Source organism: Lepidochelys kempii, chromosome 3 (genome assembly GCF_965140285.1).
Source record: "Lepidochelys kempii isolate rLepKem1 chromosome 3, rLepKem1.hap1, whole genome shotgun sequence".
Taxonomy (NCBI): domain Eukaryota; kingdom Metazoa; phylum Chordata; order Testudines; family Cheloniidae; genus Lepidochelys; species Lepidochelys kempii.
This window is the reverse complement of record NC_136382.1, coordinates 95,705,485-95,728,689: the sequence shown is the minus strand read 5'-3', so window position 1 is coordinate 95,728,689 and position 23,205 is coordinate 95,705,485. Positions and strand designations below refer to the sequence as shown.

General features: G+C 42.3%; 1 protein-coding gene across 2 annotated transcripts in view; it reads right to left on the bottom strand.

Moving 5' to 3' along the window:
• Positions 1 to 16,625, bottom strand: part of NKAIN2 (sodium/potassium transporting ATPase interacting 2) — a 792,430-nt gene extending 775,805 nt beyond the window's left edge. For both annotated transcript variants that reach the window (XM_073337203.2, XM_073337206.2), the window contains exon 1: positions 15,550 to 16,625. In XM_073337203.2, coding sequence (XP_073193304.1) covers positions 15,550 to 15,603 — 54 coding nt within the window. In that variant the 5' untranslated portion in view covers positions 15,604 to 16,625. The remainder of the gene's footprint in view (positions 1 to 15,549) is intronic.
• Between the last annotated feature and the right edge of the window lie 6,580 nt (positions 16,626 to 23,205).

Below are 23,205 nucleotides of genomic sequence, written 5' to 3'. Positions count from 1 at the left end.
AAGCCAAAATGCAGAAAGTGTGTCTTACGCACATCATTACTTTGAAAGGAATTAGTATTGAAAAATATTTATGTAGACGTGGACAATATTCACAAACAGCTGGGGTTGACACAATTGTTGATCTAAACACATAAATAGCTCTCAAGTTTTAATTTTTTTTCCCTTCACCCTAACCCCAGACCTGGCAAATTTCAACTGAAATAAGTAAATCGTCTTCACTTCTTGACCTTTTAAAAATACAATTCATGAACTATGCTTTATCTTGATCAACTTTGACATTCCCGAGGATTCAGGTGGCTGAATGTTAATATACTGACCTTATACGTATCTCCATTTGGGTTTTAGCATAGCTTTGGTGACAGATAGAACAGTTTTAGTAGAAATAAACCTAATATTCATCCTCATCACTGAGGACTAGATTGATCCTTTAAATAAGGGGTCACATGTACGAAAGACCACTCCAGGAAAGAAGTCACAATTCCTTTCCTCTTCTCCTTCTTGCCTTGGGCAAAGAGGAAATAGGTTACTTCACCTTTTCAGGCTACAGCTAATTCCCCTGGATTGAGTCAGGCCATTGCAAGAAGTAAGGGTGGTGCAGTCCTGGCTCCACCCTCGTTCCCTCCCATCATCCACATACTCAAAGGGAGAATATTGGGTGTGTAGCCCCTAGTCTACCCCAAGCCCCAGCCAAAATCTGAGTTGTCCTACTGTGAGCACAGATGGGGATGGGGCTTTACTCTCTTGTCCTGCCATCATATGACTAGTCAAAATGGAATCCTAAATTGTAGGGATGGGCCTGGACGCAAAGTTTGGCATCAAACTTTCCCAAAGTTTGGAAATACTAAGATCCAGGTTGGGGCCATGTCACCTAAGCTAAAGTAATGCGTGTCTGTTCAAAGACAGATGCAGTAATGTGACGACAGTGTTCTACACTCAAGCTTTAAGTACATTGATATAACTCTTTGAGGCAGGTTGCATGGCCTCTGCCTAATTCTTGCCAGCATTATCAATTTTTACTTTTGTCAGGCACGGATTTCTTTTAAAAGTGACTTTTCTTTGGAGTTTTCCACCGGCTGTAATTTTATCTCCCAATTCCCACCTGATCACCTTACTGAGAGAGCGATTGCTATTGAACCTGTTAATAGTAGTGCTGACTGATCAATGCTGCTGGGGCCTTCCATTCTTCCATCCATTCTTCCTCCAGAGGCCAAAAAACTTATGATAAGAGGATCCCTATCATAAACCCAGGCTCTCTAGTTCAAATAAAAACATGCTACCAGGGTGTCAAAAGCCAACAAAACATCCCTTTTTCAATGCAAAATTCTCAAATAATGAAATACAAAAGCGTATCCATTCAATCAGTCCATTCAATCCATTCAGTACAGAAGTTTTAGATCACTTTAGACCACTGAAATCCTCAACAAAATTGCCTGGAATAGTGGTCACTGTCTTAGTAATAATTGTTCCTGCTCTCATTAAAGAGTGTTCTATTCTGTTCAGTGTTTAAAAATATGCACCTCATTCCAAATATGGTATACAATCTTTTAATTAGTTTGAGGGTTTTATATAAAAAAAATAGGAAACATTTACATAAACATGGGACTACATCTGGCTAAATGCTCTAGTCTGACTGAGCTTCACTCTGCACAGAATTAGGGGAGCACTTTTTAAAGGAGAGCTCTGTGTCTGCATGTGTAAACAGTTAGTTATTAATAGATATGGTGTCAGTAGATGGCTCTCTCATCTACGGTGTCACTAGATAGCTCATATTCCTGGGCACCTCCTCCTGGCTGGTCTGGGGATTAGCGCCATCCAGGTCCGATGCTCCTGGTAGCTTTGGATTTCTGGGTCATAGGAATGCCCCAGCCACACCTCCTTTATTCCAAGAATGCCCCTTATGGTCAGTGTCAGTGTAGAACTACTATGCTGGCTCTATACAACTCAGATTTCCCTTACACAAGGAGAATCCTCAGGGAGCCAGTTAAACCAGCTTCCCACCTGCTTTGCGCTGTTGGAGCACCTAAGAATCTGACCCTTCTTTTCTAGTGAAGGCAATTAATATGATTTTGCTGTCCAAATATACTCTATTTTCCAGCACATGCCTTTTATAAGGGTCTCCTGTATTAAAGTCAAGATCAAGGAGTCTTATCCAGCATATGTTACCACTGGCCTTTTATTCTCTAACATCAGCACTGCAAACACACTCTAACTATACAAATATAAGGGTCTAGTCTCCATTGAATAATTTGCATTGATTTGGTTCAGAACTGTACTATTCCTGTTTTATATCAGTGTTTAATTGAAACCAACAGAGTTATATAAGCATAAATTAGAGTAATGCTGTGGTGAATTACACTCAGAACTTTATTATCTGTGGGAGTTATATGCATGTTTTGTATAGAGAGGAATAGTTGACCCCTAACAGAGAGCTAGTCATGACAGATATAATACTGACATGGGACCCACATGATGATATTTTTATGTATACTACAAAATAAGAATGATTGCAAATACCAGCAACCACAAAAAGCATTTTTATTCAAATTCATGAGAGCAGCACATGTGTGCAGCAAATAGGACTCATTAAACTAGCTGCCTTTTAGTACTGTTCATATGCCTATCTGATTTTGTACAACAAATACCACTTTATCAGTGTGCATCAATAACTTTCTTACTCTGAATCTGGAAAGGAACAATTGAGCATTATACAGCACAAAATCTCTTTCAGAACTTCTTCTTCTTTACCTACTATAATAGCCCCAACTATGGGTTATAGCATTCATTACAAGTAAATGCATTGCACTAGATGACTGAGCCCCTAACTATTCTTAGAGGCTGCCAAAAATTGAAACAAAACATTATTGGTGTGTTCCTGGATGCTACATGCAGCTGCAGTTTGTTGTGGTTTCTTTTTGCAAGTCCCAGTTACTGTCCAGTTTTACTGTCAGTTATCATGAGGGCTTTGCTTACCATGGAAAACACAAGACAATGAACTCTCTTTTCAGTATACAGTAAATTTGAGCCAGAGTCTTACAATCAACGCTACTAGTGCCATCACCTGGCTTATCACGAGTGGCTGTCGTGACTAGTAACTGATAATGTCAAAGAAACTAAAAATATGATTGGCCTAAAACACATGGGATGGGAGTGGTTGTGCACATTGTTTTTAAAAGCTTTGCAACATCATTAACAAGAAATACAGCATCTGTATTTAAAAATTATTTTCCAGATCAGCCTCCTCCTCTTTAGTAGTCCCTTAACTCCTAATGTTTTCTTGTCTTTTGCACTGCCAACTTGAATAATGATGCAATGACATGACTGGCCAGTAACTAGTGTTATCATAAAAACCCATGTCACTGGTGGTTCCAATGAACATTGAACAGGGTCTTCTTAGGCATAACATATTTGTGGTTTTATTTGTGAAAGGAGCAATGATATACAACTGGCTTTTTCTCTCCTTTGTTTCAATGCTTTATAATAGTTTCTGTGATAGTCTGCTCAATCTGTGACCAGAGAATAAAGGAAAACTCAGGGCCGTTGTTAGTCATGGCCAACATCTGTAAGCTTCGCATTTTGTTTTGAATGATTGGATAACTACTTTTCATACCCCCATGCATTGTTCTAAAGAGACATCATAGCATCTATCTTCCTTTTTGCACTAAAGCTTTTTATCTTAAAGTTAAAAGGAAAATAATTGTTGAGAGCCAATTAGTAGGCCCTTCTGTGGAGAATGCTAAAAGAATTTTTAATTAGTAAAGTGAACCATAGTATGAGTCACCTGAGAAAGAATTACTTTAATTCAGAAAGCAGTTAAGAGTTCAGGTACAAATATTAGCCAACATTTGTCTCTAAGCCAGATTCACTATCCTTCCTCTTAGTGAATAGTATCTTATTCTATAAACTGTTTTCTGTGTGAGAATTTGGGAAGGTGTAATATAATACTCCAGAATCTGGCCCTTTTGTTAGGTCTGCAACATTACTTAAATATAGGACAGATGAAATTTTACGTACTATTTATGCTTATGTCAGCTAAATTCCAATTAACAGTTCTATATTCTGCTCTGTCTCAATTTCCATTGTAGTTTAATTAGAGAAATTATTGTTCACTTCTCTCCTACTCTGCTGTGTCTTGCTGTGCTGTTAAGAAACAGCTGTGACAATGCTACCACCAGAAGTGGCTGGACTTAAGAAGAAAGTGATGTGATCCTTATAGATGCAGAGTCTGCAAAGGATTTTGTAGTAATGTCTTCTGAAAGAAGAAGATGAATACCTACCTGTTTTATGAAAAAAGAACAGGAGTGCTTGTGGCACCTTAGAGACTAACAAATTTATTAGAGCATAAGCTTTTGTGGGCTACAGCCCACTTCATCAGACATAAGAAGGTGTATATATACACATACAGAGAAGGTGGAAGTTGCCATACAAACTGTAAGAGGCTAATTAATTAAGATGAGCTATTATCAGCAGGAGAAAAAAAACTTTTGTAGTGATAATCAAGATGGCCCATTTAGACAGTTGACAAGAAGGTGGGAGGATACTTAACATGGGGAAATAGATTCAATATGGGTGATGACCCAGCCATTCCCGGTCTCTATTCAAACCCAAGTTAATGGTATCTCATTTGCATATTAATTCAAGCTCAGCAAGTTCTCCTTGGAGTCTGTTTTTGAAGCTTTTCTGTTGCAAAATTGCCACCCTTAAGTCTTTTACTGAGTGGCCAGAGAGGTTGAAGTGTTCTCCTACCAGTTTTTGATGTTATGATTCCTGATGTCAGATTTGTGTCCATTTATTCTTTTGCGTAGACACTGTCCAGTTTGACCAATGTTTTAAACCTATTTTATAGCATTTTCATCAATAGATCTGAAAGTGATTTTCCAAGGAAGTATGTATCATCAAATCCCAATTTTACAGATATGGAAACTGAAGCATAGAAAGGTGATATGACTTGCCCAAGGTCATTGCAGAAGGCCATGGAAAGAGCTATGGCTAGAATCCTGCTCTTCTGAGTTCCAGTTCAGGGATTTGTTTACTAGGCCGCAATCACACACACACACACCCTTCCCACTAGAGCGTTGTAACTCTATAAAGGGGATACAAAATATAAATGTGGTAGGTATTGTTATATTGGAAGAAACACTGAGTTCCCCTTAGAAGTGATATCATTAACTTCATGTTGGTGTCTTCTCTACTAAACTCTACCATCAAGACCTTGTGATGTGCAGGGGAAAAAAAAAGAAAGAAAAAACTAAACAAAACCCTGAACCTTAACCTACTCAGGTGCAAATAAGTGATATGACGACTCCAATCCTTCTCTCACTGATGTCATTGGTCATTTATTCAGTTTCTTCAATAAAAGCAGAATTAAAGCATATGTAGGTAAAATGGCCTAAAAAGAGGCGCACTAGAAAGCTATCAGTGTAAGAAACATAAAACAATGAAGAGTAAATTTTTTTCAACATCAGTAACATTTTTCTGACTTTAGTTTCCCACTCCAGTATTTCTCATTTAAAAAACGTACAATTACATATATAGAAGAGCAGCAGGTTTGTGCATGAAAGGTAAATATGAGTTTAAAATGAAGGACACTTGTGAGGTATAGTATATGTGCACATTTTAGTAAGAATCAACAGATAGTCTTAAACTGATAAACATTTCTCATAAGTTATTTATGAATTCAAAGCAATATTTGAAATTAAAAATGCATAAATATGATGTCTGTTGAATAGAACTATTAGATATGCATGTTTACTTTTAGTGAACACAGAGATCAGTAGTTTCTCGCTCTAGATGTCATTTCTAGAGAGTTATAGAATGTGAAATATTTTCAGACACCATCAAGACAATGGTATATTACATATTTTTTTTAAATAAATTGGGTAGTAGCTTAGGACCTACTTGTTGGCTCTGGCAAGGAGGTGTCCATTCAAGCCACTATATCTCTTTATCACTTTACAAGTTAGAAGGAACTAGATCTTCCATCCTCTGACTCACCAGATATTGAAAGCAGTATTATTTCCCTCTAGAAGAGCGATGTTAGTTTATTCATATTTAAAACCAACAACAACAAAACTTCATTAGAACAAGAATAAAACATCTTTGATGGTTAAAAACTTTTGTACCTTCACTGAATTTCTCTACATATTCACTACTACATGGAAGTCAACTCATTACACTCTCACAAATCTTGGGAGACAGGCCAGTCCTTGCCTACAGACAGCCCCGCAACCTGAAGCAAATACTCACCAACAACCACATACCACACAACAGAACCACTAACCCAGGAACTTATCCTTGCAACAAAGTCCGTTGCCAATTGTGCCCACAATTAATATATACTAAATTAATATATCTATTCAGGGGACACCATCACAGGGCCTAATAACATCAGCCACACTATCAGAGGCTCGTTCACCTGCACATCCACCAATGTGATATATGCCATCATGTGCCAGCAATGCCCCTCTGCCATGTACATTGGTCAAACTGGACAGTCTCTACGTAAAAGAATAAATGGACACAAATCAGATGTCAAGAATTATAACATTCATAAACCAGTCGGAGAACACTTCAATCTCTCTGGTCACGCAATCACAGACATGAAGGTCGCTATCTTAAAACAAAAAAACTTCAAATCCAGACTCCAGCGAGAAACTGCTGAATTGGAATTCGTTTGCAAATTGGATACTATTAATTTAGGCTTAAATAGAGACTTGGAGTGGCTAAGTCATTATGCAAGGTAGCCTGTTTCCTCTTGTTTTTTCCTACCCCCCCCCCCCCAGATGTTCTGGTTTAACTTGGATTTAAACTTGAAGAGTGGTCAGTTTGGATGAGCTATTACCAGCAGGAGAGTTAGTTTGTGTGTGTATGGGGGTGGGGGGGATGTGAGAAAACCTGCATTTGTGCAGGAAATAGCCCAACTTGATTGTCATGCACATTGTGTAAAGAGTTGTCACTTTGGATGGGCTATCACCAGCAGGAGAGTGAATTTGTGTGTGGGGGTGGAGGGTGAGAAAACCTGGATTTGTGCTGGAAATGGCCCACCTGATGATCACTTTAGATAAGCTATTACCAGCAGGACAGTGGGGTGGGAGGAGGTATTGATTCATATTCTCTGTGTATATATAAAGTCTGCTGCAGTTTCCACGATATGCATCTGATGAAGTGAGCTGTAGCTCACGAAAGCTTATGCTCTAATAAATTGGTTAGTCTCTAAGGTGCCACAAGTACTCCTTTTCTTTTTGCGAATACAGACTAACACGGCTGTTACTCTGAAACCTGTCATTACAATCCAGTTACATAACAGCTCTTACTTCTAGTAATACTGAAGTTCTGTACCTGTTACCACGCATAACCAGAAAAATATTAAGAAATAAAGATCTTAGTTATCAATTTGGAGTATTTCATCTGAATAACAGCACAGAAATATACTGTGTATCCCCCACCCCCTCAAGTTTTTACTCATCTTAAAGGTTGGCTACACATTTCCTCCATTGCAACAAAAGATGTTAGTTCTTTGAATTCTAGCTCAAATCCTTGACTTATATAATCCTGACAACTCCTCAAATGCACTCTGCAGCATTACACAGCAGCTTTCAAAAATATACATTTGTTGAACGTCTGCTGCAGGTAAATTTGTGTTTACTTCCTTTGTAGAGTTAGTGCCATCAGAAAATTTTGGAACAGAAAGAGGCTAGGATGCTCATCTTCATCCATTCATTTTTTTTCTTACAAAATTAAAACAAAACTACAAAGAATTTTTAAGAAGAAACAACCTGTTTTTAACCCAAACACAATTTTGAAGGCATCCAGAGACCCAGTTCTAGAAGCAAAAAAAGAATCTTTGTACTTTTAAAAAGCCTATGGATTTGTGAACTAAGGACCACACAAACCTAACACCTTCTGCTCTAAGTACAAGGCACATTTCTGTGACATGGCCTCCTCTAAAATAAAAATATAGCAACATATGTGTCATTATCAAAAGAATTTAAAAAAAAAAACACTACCCTGTACACACCTCCCAGCTGGGGAGAGGATGAAAGAACAAACACAAACGTGATGTCAGTTACATCCCTTAATGCACTGCTGGAAGACAGTCAGATATTATGGTGAAGGCATGGTGTAAGAACACATCTAGAATGGAATGTTAATTATTCTGTAAAACTATCTGGTAAATATTGCTTAGGCACAACCCTGTGAGTTTTCTGATACTGCTCTGTAAGTGACCTCAGCTCTAACCTGGATAGCCATAGCTCCCTGCAGGACTGCTGATAATTCAATCTGCAAGCTATTCAGACAAGGATTTCTCTTAAAATAAGGATACTAATGATACAAAACTGAGCAAAATCAAGTGGGGTAGAATTGTGATATAAACTGCTACAGACCTGAAATTACCATTCCCATTTCAGACATTAAGCTGGTGTTCAACCTCAGTTTCTGACATGAAAAGCCTACACCACAATGCATGACAGAATCTACAAGTTTTCCAGTAATGATGATTTAAAATATTCTGTTCATGACAGATAAAAATGAGCATAAAGATAGCTTGCTGTTCAAGCCAAAGTTTGATAGGTTATATTTCTTACTTTTTACAAAAAATTATCACTAAGGCACACTTGTTCTCCAAAGATTAAAGCTCTGGTTCTGCGTGGTTAAATGTATCGTTTTATAGTTTATGCAATAATTGGAAGAGAAAATTCTGTAAGTATGAAGGCTAGCACTGTAGATTAGTTGTACCTCTGACCATGAAAGGCATACTGCAGATATTACTTTCTGATTCTATGTAATTCATTTCCACCATTTGAAAGTTTACAGGGCTTTATTTCCAGCAGAACAAATATGTGCATACAGGTGCAACAGTATAACTAAGTATGGGTTCACATACAGTACATCAATATCACAGATAAGCATAGAAATTACCCCAATTGGTGTTGTTTCTGAAATAAATTGTTTGAGTTTTCTCTACACTCATGTTAATAATTTGTGCAAGGGCATGAAACTCAAGGGAGTTTTTGAAGCAAGCTGTCAGAATCCATTAAGTATCTGATCACTACTTTAACCAGCATAAAGCACAGATAAGAATTAAAGCCTACATCAGGGATGGGGAACCTACAGTTTACAGGCCAGATCTGGTCCCTTGTTCATTTTCATCCAGCCCGTGGGCCACGCACATTAAACTCACCTGCCCGGGGGGGGAGGGGTGCAGAGACTCTTCCTCCCACAGTAGGACAAGCCGGCACTCATAGCTCCAGCCCTGCGGAGGCCAAGCCAGCACTTGTGGTTCCAGCTCTGTGGGTGGGGGGGGGGAGGGGTGCTGAGGCTTGGAGCTTCCGGAGGCTTGGGGCTTCCTGCCCATGGCGGGCGAGCCAGTGCTCGTGGTACCCCCCCACCGAGGAGCTGAAGCCACAAGCACTGAGCCTCTGCGCCCCCCTGGGCACGTGAATTGAACGTGCGCGGCCCGCCATTGATTTTTTTGGTAGGTCAATGGCCCCGATAAAAAAAAAGGTCCCCATGCCTGGCCTACATTTTCAGAAATGACTAGTAATTTTGGCTGTATCAGTTTTTTTGGGTGTCTTGACTTTCAGAAAGTCCTGAGTAAATACGCTTTGAAAATCAGGCCCCTTTAAAGCAACTGAAGTTGAGCATCCAAAAATTGTGGTGCCCACAATGACTAGTAACATTTCAAAAACTTGATGCCTATTTGTTAGGTGTATCTATAAATTTTCTGCCTAACATTCATGCGTACAATTTATTATAACCAATCAGGTATATGTGACGAGGTGTCCACCCCACACAAGGGGAGAGTCAGGGATTGAAAAGCTGATGGAGGATGGAGTCCAGCTAGAAAGAAACAGGCAGGGTTGGTATAAAGCCAGGAATTTGGCAGCAGAAAAGGGCTACAGGGGAAGTAGTTTGCAGTCACACCTTGAGAGAAGGAAGATATGTTTAAGACTACAGATTAAGGTAGTCTGCAGAGAGTTTGGGTTGATAAATCCAGAGTGGGGGAGAGTGTGTGTGTGCAGAAGATAAGAGCAGAGAAGTAGGAAAGAGTCCAGTGGAAACAGCAACAGGCTCTGGATGCAAGCAGATCACAGTTGCTAGACACGGGTCCTGGACTGGAACTTGGAGTAGAGGGTGGGGATGGGTTCCTCTACCAACCGCTGAAGTGGCACAGACTGGGACATGGAGCAGAAGACTGCTTGGGATTGCATCCGAGGACTTTGCTACCCAAGAAGGAGAGGACCTAGTGACCTGGCTGGAGGGCTGAGTCTCTAAGAAGGGGTAGCTGAGTCCCAGATTGAGAGGGGTACCACGATTCGAAGAAAGGGACATCGGACTTGGAAGGAGCTAATCCCCAGACCAGCCAGGACAGTAATGGACCTCATGACAGTATAGAACACAAAGAAAAATGTAAATAGTGACATATAAAAATAGTATAAAATATTGCATGAGATGGAGAATACCATTTACCTACTTGCCTCTGGGAAGTGAGACCCTTTCCACAGTGAACAGAAGTAGAGTGATAAGCTATTAATTTCTGAAGAATTTTAAATTCCACTTTAAAATTTCTAGCCTTTGCTTATGACGATAACTTCCAAGTTTGACAAAATGAAGTACCGTCTTCCTGAATTTCCTGCTGACCGGCTCAGTGCTTCTGCCATTGTTCATAGTTTTCCCTCACAGCAACAGAGGGAAACTGAAAAGGCTCTGGCCAGTTTCATTACTGCTCTTCTGACCTTTATGGACAGCACCGAAACTGACAACTAGACTGTCAGTTTCATTTTTCCGCTGGTTGAGAAGACTGTAAGCAACAGCATAGGCAGCCAGTAGAGCTATTAATGGGAAAGGAGGCCCAAAAGAAAAAAAGGCCGAGAGGCTGGGGAAGAGGTAGAATAGTGGAGACTCCCTCTCAAAGCAACATGGAATCTGGGTCAGAAGTGAAAGAAACAGAGACCACAACTCACACACATCCATGCTTGGTGGCCTCTTGAGAAGGAGGAGATAAATTTACAAAGAATCAGTTTAATATCTTTGAAGAATTAAGAGGTATACTGGGATTATTTTCATATACTAAATTAATTAACAGTTTGGACCTGACATCAGCAAAATTAACTCTTACCTGCTACAGGTTCACAGATTCTAAGGCCAGAAGGAAACATTGTGATCATCTAGTCTGACCTCCTGTATAATACAGGCCATAGAACTTCCCCAAAATAAATTCCTGACCCTTTGAGAAAACATCCAATGTTTTCCAATCATCCAATGTTGATTTAAAAATTGTCAGTGTTGGAGAATCCACTATAACTCTTTGTACATTGTTCCAGTGATTAATGACTCTCACTGTTAAAACTTTGCCTTTTTTCCAATCTGAATTTGTCTAGCTTCAGTTCCAGCCATTGGATAATCTTACCTTTCTCTGCTGGATTGAAGAGCCCATTATTAAATATTTGTTCCTCATGTAGGTACCTATAGACTGCAAACAAGTCACTCCTTAATTTTCTCTTTGTTAAACTAAATGGATTCAAGGAGCTCAATCTATAACTATTTGGCATGTTTTCTAATCCTTTAATCATTCTCGTAGCTCTTCTCTGAAACCTCTCCAATTTATCAACATCCTTCTTGAATGCTGGGTACCAGAACTGGACACAGCATTCCAGCCTCAGTCACAAGAGCATTAATTTTTCTTATTGGTTAATAAATGCAGAAGAAAATGAACTGTCAGAAGCTGCTTTGCATAATACAAGTGAGAGCACAAATAGGAGGGACTCTGTATGTTAAGCAAGGGAGCACTGATCAGTGTGCAGTTGGAATTCTGTGGTTGAGCAGGTGCTCTCAAGTGTATCTAACAGCATTCCTGATGCATTCTTTGAAAATTTAGCCTTTATGGTCCATTTCGGAGATTGGCCATACACTGTACAGATAAGCCTGCAGCAACTTTTCTAATGCTCAACAATATACCATTGTATTACATATTTTGCCAACCCTGCCAAGACTAACTAAATCACTACATCTATACTAAGCAAATATGCAAAAATTCTTCTAACAGAAACACAAGTGCAAAACCCCTTTCCTTTCTTAAAATCAGAAACTTTTTTCCTTAAAAGTGTATTTTCTATGTTTTATAATTGTTTTCAAAATTAAACCATTGGTTTTTCAATACAAATGTTCTCTGTTAAAAATGTGGACAAAAAATTATCAACAGTCAAGTAATGCTGCTTCACAATATCATGCCAGTTGACTTTTCTTCATTTTTTTATCATCTTCATCTGCATCAACATGGCTGCTAATTATGGGCTGAATCCTGAAAATTTAGGCCATTCTACTCTACAGAGATTACAGTGGCATAGCTCTGGTGCCATAGCTATGCCAGCACAGACATGTATATAGACACAGCCTATAGCAACCGGAAGAAGTTTTTCCATCCCTGTAGGAACACCATCTCCCCAAGCGATGGTAGCTAGGGACTTGTCTATACTCAAAATGCTACAGTGGCACTGCTACTGCCCTGCACCACTGTAGCTCTTCAGTGCAATTTTCTCATTGGCGTAGGTAATCCGCCTCCCTGAGAGGCAGTAGGTAGGTCAACAGAAGCAGTCTTCCATCGACCTAGCACTGTCTACATAAACGTTAGGCTGGCTTAACTACGCAGCTCAGGGGTGTGGATTTTTTACATCCCTAAGCAATGCAGTTAAGCCAACTTAATTTTCTAGTGTAGATCAGGGCTGACGCCTAAACAGTCGTTACACACTCACACCAATCAATCAATGGAAGTACTCATATGAGAAAGGGTTTGAAGGCTCATGACTTATATCAATGTGACGGCACATAAAGTGGGGGGCACACGACCTTTGTAAAGTAAGAAGAGTATTCTTGTATAGCCAACTATATTTTTGATCTACTGAAATGTCACTACGCAGATACAGTATAATTGAGGTGGGGGGGGTGGTTAGAAGTAATGTGCCCCTTCTTGTGCAGTAAAGAAATTAAAGCTTTCAGGTTTGTCAGGACACTATGTAATGGTATGAGCTCGCTCAAATCTTGTTATAGTCAAGTTAAAACCCCATGGAGATTGACAGGTCTGAATACACCTTTCAATTAGCATAACTGTAAATATAAGCCCCCACTTAAGACAACGAGTATGTGAACTCACCCAGGAGCTTTTGTTGAATACTGTTTTAGACAGGGCTGGGGGTGGGGAGAAGGCAGAACAAAAGAAAAAAGTGGGATAAGCACAGGAGACAGAGAGAGAGCCTGAAGAAACAGCTGAAAGAAGTTGACCCTGGAAGATATATGGGGAGACGTTTTGGGGTCAGGGGTGCAGACTAAAAGTACTCTTGGTGCTGTGAGCAAAAGAAGCTGTTTTCTGCTATTTGATTCCTTCTGCATTCAGAGACACAGGACTTTGTACAATCCTTGTAAACAAACTAAACTGCATCAGAGAAGTACCTATTACCCTTTCTCCTCCTAACTGGACCAACCAACTAAACGCTGATTTTTTGAGTAGCTCGGGTCAAAAAGGGGAAGAGTAGTGCCTTGCAGTCTATTTGAAATATATTGATTCTCAAAGGTTTTGTAAGCAATGGTGGAATACAGTACTTAGATTATATTTTACTTATTCTAGGACCCTACCAAGTTAAAATAAAAAAGTAAAATAATATGAAACAAGATCCTGCATTATTTCACTTACTCACATATCCCTGAGAGGTGTTTTTACACACACACACACACACAGTTAGCAAATGTGCAGACCCTAAGAACAAGAAAGTTTTTACATCTCTGCACCTTCAGAAGCTAATTCACTCCAGCTAATATTTCTTCAAAGGGAACTTTTGTCCATATGATGTACATTTTAAACTTTTTGTTGCCTTTTCACAGAAAATGAAAAGCATGGGTCTGAAACTTAAATAGATCTGGAAAACTTAAATGATGTGTTTTATGTTTCCAAATTGCTGGGAAAAGATTACATTCCTCATGTACTACAGACTTCTATTCAAGTTTTTCTTTAGAGACTACATATGAATAAATGAAATCTACTAAAATATACCAGATACAAAGCCTTGCATAATGACAGGTTTCAGAGTAGCAGCCCTGTTAGTCTGTATCCGCAAAAAGAAAAGGAGTACTTGTGGCACCTTAGAGACTAACAAATTTATTTGAGCATAAGCTTTGGTGAGCTACAGCTCGCTCACGAAAGCTTATGCTCAAATAAATTTGTTAGTCTCTAAGGTGCCACAAGCACTCCTTTTCTTTTTACCAAGTACAAAGGATCAGATAACTTCTGAGAACACCATTTGTACAAACAGAAGGCTTCCCACAACACAGAAGGATAAAGGATTAATCACAACATATATAAAAGACCACAGACATTTGTGCTTCAGTTCTACTGACAGTACATAAAAAGTAGATTTGATTTAGGACTCTGAAATCCATTGGTTTCTTCTGCAGTCTTCTTAGTACCTATCTCCATTGGAAGAATTGGTGGTAATGCTGGTTGCCATTGATACCAGCTCAGGCTTTTCCAGCAAGACTATACAATAAGAGATACAGGGGAGTAGGTAATGTTAATTATTTCATTCCCGATCAAGGTTAACTGCTTAAAGAAGTCCTCTACCACATGTTCCACACTTGGACAATTGAAATTCAGAGAGGTGGCATTTTTTGTGGCTGGGTCCTTAGTGATGTGTACTTGCATCGCATTTAATTTGAATTCTACAAATTCCACCATCCTCTCAAATCAGACAATAATCCAGATGGAAATTCTCATATATAATACAGAAAAGGAAATGGATTTTCTTTAGCTTGTTAGCAGTTCATTAAAAATGTGCAGTCACTTTAGAGTGCCAGGGTATGTTTACCTATTCCATATTTTTGATAAGTAGATCTATCTTTAAGCCTTTTCTAAGTTATTGTACCTCTCTTGCATACTTTCTAAACTCAATACTGTTTTTATGTCTGATGGCTATGAATACAATATCTGCAATGCATTCTAGCATTTGTTTTCACTTCTGTAACAATGCAATGCAATTAAACATCAGTTACTAATACTGAAAGAAGAAACATAACTGCAGAAAAAGTCAGTGGTAAATTCACTCACACCTGTGTGGCAAGCTGTTCATGACTAATAACAATGGCATCCCTGAGTGCTAACTAAATATCAGTTTGTTGAAAGAAACCAGACACCAAGTTTAGCCAATGCCTGTCAAAACTGTCCTGAGGTTTTGTTTTATTAACTTTACTGTATGTACAAAACTCTATAGCTGTCTAAGCAACACCTGTAACAGACCCTTTTTTTCCAATGCATATCAAAGGTACCACCAGATCTCTCCCATTTCAGGGAGTTCCCTCGTTTGGGGGGGTTTATTTTAAGACAGCTGGGACAGTAGCTCCATGTGATCAATGATACCTTGTGTCAATGATCCACTGAAAAGTCTTTTCTTTTCTTTTTTTTTTTTTACCTTCCACCTCCCCCTTGCAGCCCATGTGTCAGCCTCTGCCCTGCACTTCTTTGCCACGATTGCCGAGAGGCACCGCACACAGCGCCGTGTCACTTACCAGTTGCATGCCACAGACAAAGATCAGCGTGCACCTGCCGCTGCAATAACCCATGGTTTCCAAGAGCCCTCGCCACGTAGAGCCCAACTTGATCCAATCAGATGGCGGGAGAGGCCAGGCACACCTGAGCGGGGCTCTGGGGGCTTGCGCCTGCTGCCGCCGCCGCCAGCGCGTCCCGGGAAATGACAGACATTAGGACCCGCTGCGCCGGGTTAGCAGCCGCTGCTACCTTCGCTCTCCCTGTGCACCACGGAGCGAGCCTCCAGCGAGCGCGTCGGCGGCAGCGCGGGGGGCAATGCTGCGCCAGGTGCCAGCAGGAGCAGCCGCGCTGTGCCGCGAAGCCCCAGAGGCATCTGGGCTTCAAAGCCTGCCCCCCAGCTCAGCTCGCAAAGCCTCCAGGGCGGCGGCGGGGCCGAGCTCAGTTCATGCTGGGCAGCAGCGCGCCCCCTTCCTCCTCCTCTCTCCCAGCCGGGTCTCGGGCAGCGCCAGCAGCGGCCGCCCCTCTGCTGGGAGGCTTAGCCGGGTCTCCCGACTCCCCTGGGCGAAGGCTTCAGCGGCTCCATGCGGCGCCGGCCGGGCTCCCCGCGCAGCAGCAGCGGGAGGAGAGCGTGGCACGGAGCTGGCGGCGGCTGCTCAGCGGCATGGCACGGGGCTGGCTCGCAAGGTGGGGGCTGCTGCTGCTCTTGCCTGCTCCAGCGCAGCCCGGCTGAGGCGCGGGGAAAGGAGGAGGGGTGCCCGCTCCCCTCAGGGCTCGGGCTCTGCAACAGACTTTGCTGCTCCCCACCCCACCCCAGCCAGCCAGCGAGCGGTGAAATCTTCACTTCCCCGAGCTCCCCCTGCCCGCGCAGCCGGGCGGCCTTGGCGGTGGGCGGTGGCGGGAGCTGCTGTGGCTGCCACACGCGCTCTGGCGGCAGATGCTGGGGAGGAGGGGGCTGCTCTTTGGGTCAGGTACCGGGGCGGGCGGAGGTGCCGGCTGCGGTGGGGACGCGGCTCCTCTCCGGGAGCCGCGGGGGCACTTGAGGCTGCGAGGTCCCCGCTCGGCCAGACCCCCGCCCCCGCTCCCATTTTTGGAAGGGGCGGCGGCGGCTGCCGCTCAGAGAGCGAGCGAGGGACTGGGCGCGGGAGGAGCTCTCTGCTGCCGCCTGCCGGGGCACCGCGGGAGGAACGGCGCGAAACGCGGGCAGTGCCACGGGGGGGCACCTGGCTGGGACCTGGCCCTCGGCGCCTCCGCCCCACGCCGCCCAGGAGCGCGTCCCAGGTCCCTGCAGAAAGAGAAGCCGCTTCCCTTGGGGCCCCCAGTTCTCCTTGCTCAAAAGCGATGGAAGGGATGAGCGGAGGGAAGCCCAGGGGAAGGTTGACTGGAAGGTGACTTGTGGGGGGCGGCTGTTGGAAAGAGGAGAGGGGCTTGGGAAATGGGGAGTGGGTTGGATGGTGGGGCAGATCTGGTGGAGGGAGCAAAAGAATGGGAAATCTTTCCTGAACCTCCTCCCCCCACACGCACACTTCCAACACACACACACACACACACACACACACACACACTGCCAAGCTCATCATCAGAAGCAAGCGCCCCACAGATCAGGGCACATCAACTGAAAGCAGCACCAGATCCTGCCAGAACAGATGCAGGATCTGCAGATATATCTCCACTGCTGCAATGATCGACATCTCCCTGCACAACACACGTTTCAAGCTCCATGGATTCATACACATGCCTATCACAACGTGTGGTGTAGCCCTAGTAGCAACTATATGGGTGAAACCAGACAATCACTATGATCTCAAATGAACTCACAGGAAAATGATAAAAGACAACAACACCCTGTCCCCTATGGGTGAACACTTTTCACAAAGTGATTATTCCATATCTGACTTGTCAGTCCTCATCCTGAAAGGAAATCTGCACAACACTTTCAAAAGATGAGTCTAGGAGTTTAAATTCACAACTTTGCTAGACACTAAAAGATATCGTCTTAATAAAGACACTGGACTTATGGTTTATTATAACTATCTGTAACCCACTAACTCCCTTTTTTTGTCCTATGACTGGAGGGGTGTTAACAGGCCACTTTACCTTGAATGGTCCCTTAGAATGTGTGCTTATGGTAAAGAATATTTCAATCTTGTATTTAGCTATGACACTCTGGGTACCTTTCCCAGACCTGTAGAAGAGCTCTGTGTAGCTCAGAGATTTGTCTTTTTCACCAACAGAAGGTGGTCTAATAAGAGATATTACCTCACCCACCTTGTCTCTCCAATATCCTGGAACTGATACAGCTATAAGCGCACTGCATACAACTTCTGATGTTACTCAAAATTGCTTCAAGACTGTTGGAAGAGATAAATTCAGTGTCTTGGGAAGCACTATGGAAAATATTTGCATTGGCTGGTGTGTTCCAGTCTTTTTGATTTCCAAGGTGTCCAAAATATGTGGGTAAAGTTTGTGGGGGAAATTACAGCATTATGTCATTTAAACTATCTAGTATCTGTAAGACTGCAAAGCCATTTACCTGCTGTGTCATCAGAAACACCTGACACAATGTTCCAGGGAGGTCACTCTTTTGGCTGAGTTACTGATTAATGATGTTGTTTTAGCAATTATACCAACAATTATGAATGGCAGGAATCTCACTAGGTTTACTAATCAAATTTAGACAGTGACTTGCACAATGGACATGCAGTGCCACTGGATACTCACTGTGAATGAATGCCTCACTCCAGAAAAAAGAAAAAGAGTACTTGTGGCACCTTAGAGAATAACAAATTTATTTGAGCATAAGCTCTCATGAGCTACAGCTCACTTCATCGGATGCATGCAGTGGAAAATACAGTGGGGAGATTTTATGTACACAGAGAACATGAAACAATGGCTGTTACCATACACACTGTAAGGAGAGTGATTAGGTAAGGTGAGCTATTACCAGCAGGAGAAAAAAAATCCTTTTGTAATGATAATCAAGGTGGGCCGTTTCCAGCAGTTGACAAGAATGTGTGAGGAACAGTGGGGTGGGGGGGAATAAACATGGGGAAATAGTTTTACTTTGTGTAATGACACATCCACTCCCAGTCTTTATTCAAGCCTAAAGTTAATGGTGTCCAGTTTGCAAATTAATACCAATTCAACAGTTTCTCGTTGGTGTCTGTTTCTGAAGTTTTTTTGTTGAAGAATTGCCACTTTTAGGTCTGTAATCGAGTGACCAGAGAGATTGAAGTGTTCTCCGATTAGTTTTTGAATGTTATAATTCTTGACGTCTGATTTGTATCCGTTTATTCTTTTACGTAGAGACTGTCCAGTTTGGCCAATGTACATGGCAGAGGAGCATTGCTGGCACATGATGGCATATATCACATTGGTAGATGTGCAGGTAAACGAACCTCTGATAGTGTGGCTGATGTGATTAGGCCCTATGACGGTGTTCCCTGAATAGACATGTGGACACAAGGGCTTTGTTGCAAGAATAGGTTCCTGGGTTAGTGTTTTTGTTGTGTGGTTGCTGGTGAGTATTTGCTTCATGTTGGGGGGCTGTCTGTAAGCAAGGACTGCCCTGTCTCCCAAGATCTGTGAGAGTGATGGGTCGTCCTTCAGGATAGGTTGTAGATCTTTGATGATGCGTTGGAGAGGTTTTAATTGGGGGCTGAAGGAAATGGCTAGTGGCGTTATTTTCTGTTATTTTCTTTGTTGGGCCTGTCCTGTAGTAGGTAACTTCTGGGTACTCTTCTGGCTCTGTCAGTCTGTTTCTTCACTTCAGCAGGTGGGTACTGTAGTTGTAAGAATGCTTGATAGAGATCTTGTAGGTGTTTGTCTCTGTCTGAGGGGTTGGAGCAAATGCGGTTGTATCGTAGAGCTTGGCTGTAGACAATGGATTGTGCAGTGTGGTCTGGATTAAAACTGGAGGCATGTAGGTAGGAAAAGCTGTCAGTAGGTTTCTGGTATAGGATGGTGTTTATGTGACCATCGCTTATGAGCACTGTAGTGTCCAGAAAGTGGGTCTCTTGTGTGAGCACTATCAAAGCCTAAATCTACAAGCCTGCTGAGATCATATGTGTCTGTAATAGTAACCTTGAGTGAGTCCTGACACCTCATTCAGTCATAGAGCTTAAGGCCAGAGGGGACCACTAGATCATCTAGTCTGATCTCCTGTATATCATAAGCCACCACCCAGCAGCTGCACACTAAACCCAACAACAGAAATTAAACCAAAGTAAATGAGACCCACGAGAGTCTCTAGACTGTTATGTGCCATAGACAGAGAATAGGAAGGACCGAGGTGCACCAGTGCTCAAGATCCTTGCAATGGCGGGGAAATTATTTAGTGAGATATATCCAGATAATCCTTACAAGTAACCCTGTCACAGGGTTCACTCCACTCACTGCTGTGACACCTTTTTGTGCCTCATCTGGGGATTATCTCACCACTGGTTTTATGTCTCTTCTTGCAGTTCCCTAGACCCCAATTGTCCCAATCTCTCACACAGGGGCTTCTCTTACTCTCTGTGAGCTGCAGCACTTCCTCTTCATGGCTTGGCCTTCCAGCCAGGTCACTATAGTCTCCCCACTTCTGGGGTATCCAAGTATCTCCAAATAAACTGCCTCAGGCAGTCTTCAAAGTCCACTGCCTTGTCCATGCCACTCCCAGTGGCTGGTAGGGGAACCCAGGCCCACTCTCTACGATGGGTTTCAGTCTAGGGACCCTACAATCAGCAGCTAAGGGCCCTGTGGTCTCATCCTTGCTGCAGTTCTCGCTAGACTTTTTCCTGCATCTTTCTCTCAATCCCAAGATTGACTGCTAACTCACTCCCCCTGCAGCCTCTTTCTGCCCTCCTCTCCCTGGCTTTATACAAGCCTAGCCTTTTCCTGCCAGTCTGGGATTTAGGTTCAGTTAGCACTGTATATCCAGCCTACACTTCACCCATGTGCAGCTCATCCTGTCAAGTAGCCCCCTTCTGAGCTATTTTAACTTCTTCAGGAGTGCTGTCACGTGAACTCCCCATCACAGACCTGTACCCACACACTACAGAGGAAGGCACTCCCCACCCCCAAGGTCATTGCCAATCTGGTGTGGGGGGAAATTCCTTCACAACCCCACTTTTGGCAATCAGTTGGACTCTGAGCATATGAGCAAGAACCAGCCAGCCAAGCACCTGAGAGAGGGAATGCTCAGAGCTCTGGCCAGCCCTACCCAGTGTCCCATGTCCAGTCACCTGTCATGTAACTGGGCTCATAACCCAGTCAACCTCAAACCAAGTCAACAGAAGTACTATAGGGCAAGAAACTAAAACAGAAGAAACATTTCAACAAGAAGCTCAAACTTTTACTCCCACTGCAAGTGATAGACCCTGTCCAGTTCTGAACACAAAATTGCTGGCAGCCTGTCAAAGTAACAGCTATACCATCCACAATGTCATATGGTATAACTGCCACTGAGGATCAGCCATGCGGGGAAAAGAAGACATCTAAACAAAACCAAAAAGTCAGATTGGTTCTTGAGGACACCCAGCATGCTATTGATGGTGCTGACAGAAGTAACACATACTTGCCAGTCACTGATAAAAAGACACCAAGAACAGCAAACAGGCTCCAGGTTGAAAATCCACCTCCGCAGCTGAGGAAGTCACTGCAGAAAGAGCTATTTGGAGAACAAGAAGAGGCCATGTGATCAGAATGCCATGGAGATTCAGAGACAGTTATTACAAATGCCCAGCAAGAAGCAGAATAGTTCTCATCTACCAGAGAACTCTGGTTGTCTACCTTGAGCACCGCCCTTGACATCTCCATATGTGTGTTTTATTAACTGATGTCATTGATTTGTACTTGTTGTTTTGGTTCATATTATGTTTGATTTTAATTTGGTTTTCTTTTTAATAGAGACAATGCAACAGAAGCTCCTGGAATTGCTGGAGACTGACCATTGTCATGTGATGGGGTAGTAACCTTTGTGACCCTAGCCCAAGACAGATGACTGGGAGACAGTTACCTCTTACTAGAACTCCTGTGTGTTACACATTTATTACATGGTAAATTTTTTACAATGAAAATGATAACAGAGCCCAGACAGAGTACAGTCCTTCATGGAGCTCTGTACCTTTCACTTCCTACCCCTCCTTTATTACAGTTCCCTCCTTCCCCTGATTCTTCTGTTTCCATCTGTCTCCGTTGCTCTGTTTTCCCACTTCCCCTTTTCTCCCACCTCTGCTTCTTCACCCCCTTTGCCCTTATCTTGTTCTATCCATTCCATGTTAATCCTCTGTGCTTCTTTCCATGCCATTTAACTCCCTTGGATCATTCTCCTTCTTGCCTTCTCCACATTCCCCTGGAGCCTGCTTCTTCCCCAGGAGCTCTGTAGCCTGTTGCTCCCTGAACCACCACGCTAGAGCCTACTCTCTGCCTCTGCAGCCATTCCCCTCCATTTCTGCCCCAGCTGCTCTCCACCAGCAGTTGCACTGAGGAGGAAAGAAAATCAGCTAGCAGAGCAGAAAAAAAGAATATAAACATGCCAGTTCAACTGTATGTTTTAGCTTTGGATGACTTGCTTGAAATCCTTATGTCTGTCTCATCTTGTGAGTATTCTTGAATCCTTGGGGCACTGCTGTGCAATCAGATGAGTAGTTAAGGTCAAGTGAAGATCACATGACCTATGTATTTATTACAGAATCTCTCTAGTTTTCTGCAAACAGCATGGGGATTCCTGTTCTCATGCAAGCTGGGATTTGAAGAGCTAGGCACATGTCCCTCCTTCCTAACCAATGCCAGTCAAATATTGTTAATGATGTTGACCTTTAAATTGTCCTCCGGAGGGAGTCTGTTAACCCTCACTGAGATGGTTGTGAAGAGTTCACACCTCTTTTAGCTATGTAGTCTGTAACAGACTTGGCACAGCATAGGTTTGCTGTTGTTTCATCTTTGGAAGGTTTTTCCTTACAATCATAAAATATTATTTCAAAAAATAAAAAAGCTTATGCTCTGATGAACCTCATGGAGTGAGGGCGGACTATATCCTTGGCCCCCATCCCCATATCTAACATCGTGAGGCTCACTTTTGTGCACTTTACATTAGCCAGGGTGGAGCTAGTCTGAAAGAGCTGTAGAGCAGACACTCCGGTCTTTCCGCAGGCCAGTTTGGATCCATTCTATGGCCCATGTGGTTTGGTATGCAGAAAAGTCAGCTGTGCACATATGTACAGTGTATTTGTTTCTTTGGTTCAAACATAATTAACTTAGGATCTGTTGTGTGTATTCAGCAAGCAGTTTTCAAATGCTTAGATCAAAACTGATTTCCTTGGAAACTAGGCTGGAGACTGCTTCTCACTGAAGATCGTACCACACAAAACGTTAACTTTCAGACATCAGTGATTCCACTGAAAGGTTCGTAATATAAAAATGATCACAAGGGGGAGGGAGGAGTGTGTTCTTTCCCCACTCTCCTTGCTCTAAGAAATAGCTTAACTGATTATACTCATATTCCCAAAAATCATCTATGGTCATGGGCAAAGACTAGGGCTGTCAATTAATGGCAGTTAACTTATGCGATTAACTCAAAAAAATTAATTGCTATTAAATTGCACTTACAACAATAGAATACCAATTAAAAATTATTAAATATTTTGAATGTTTTTCTACATTTCCAATATTGCTTTTAATTACAATACAGAATATAA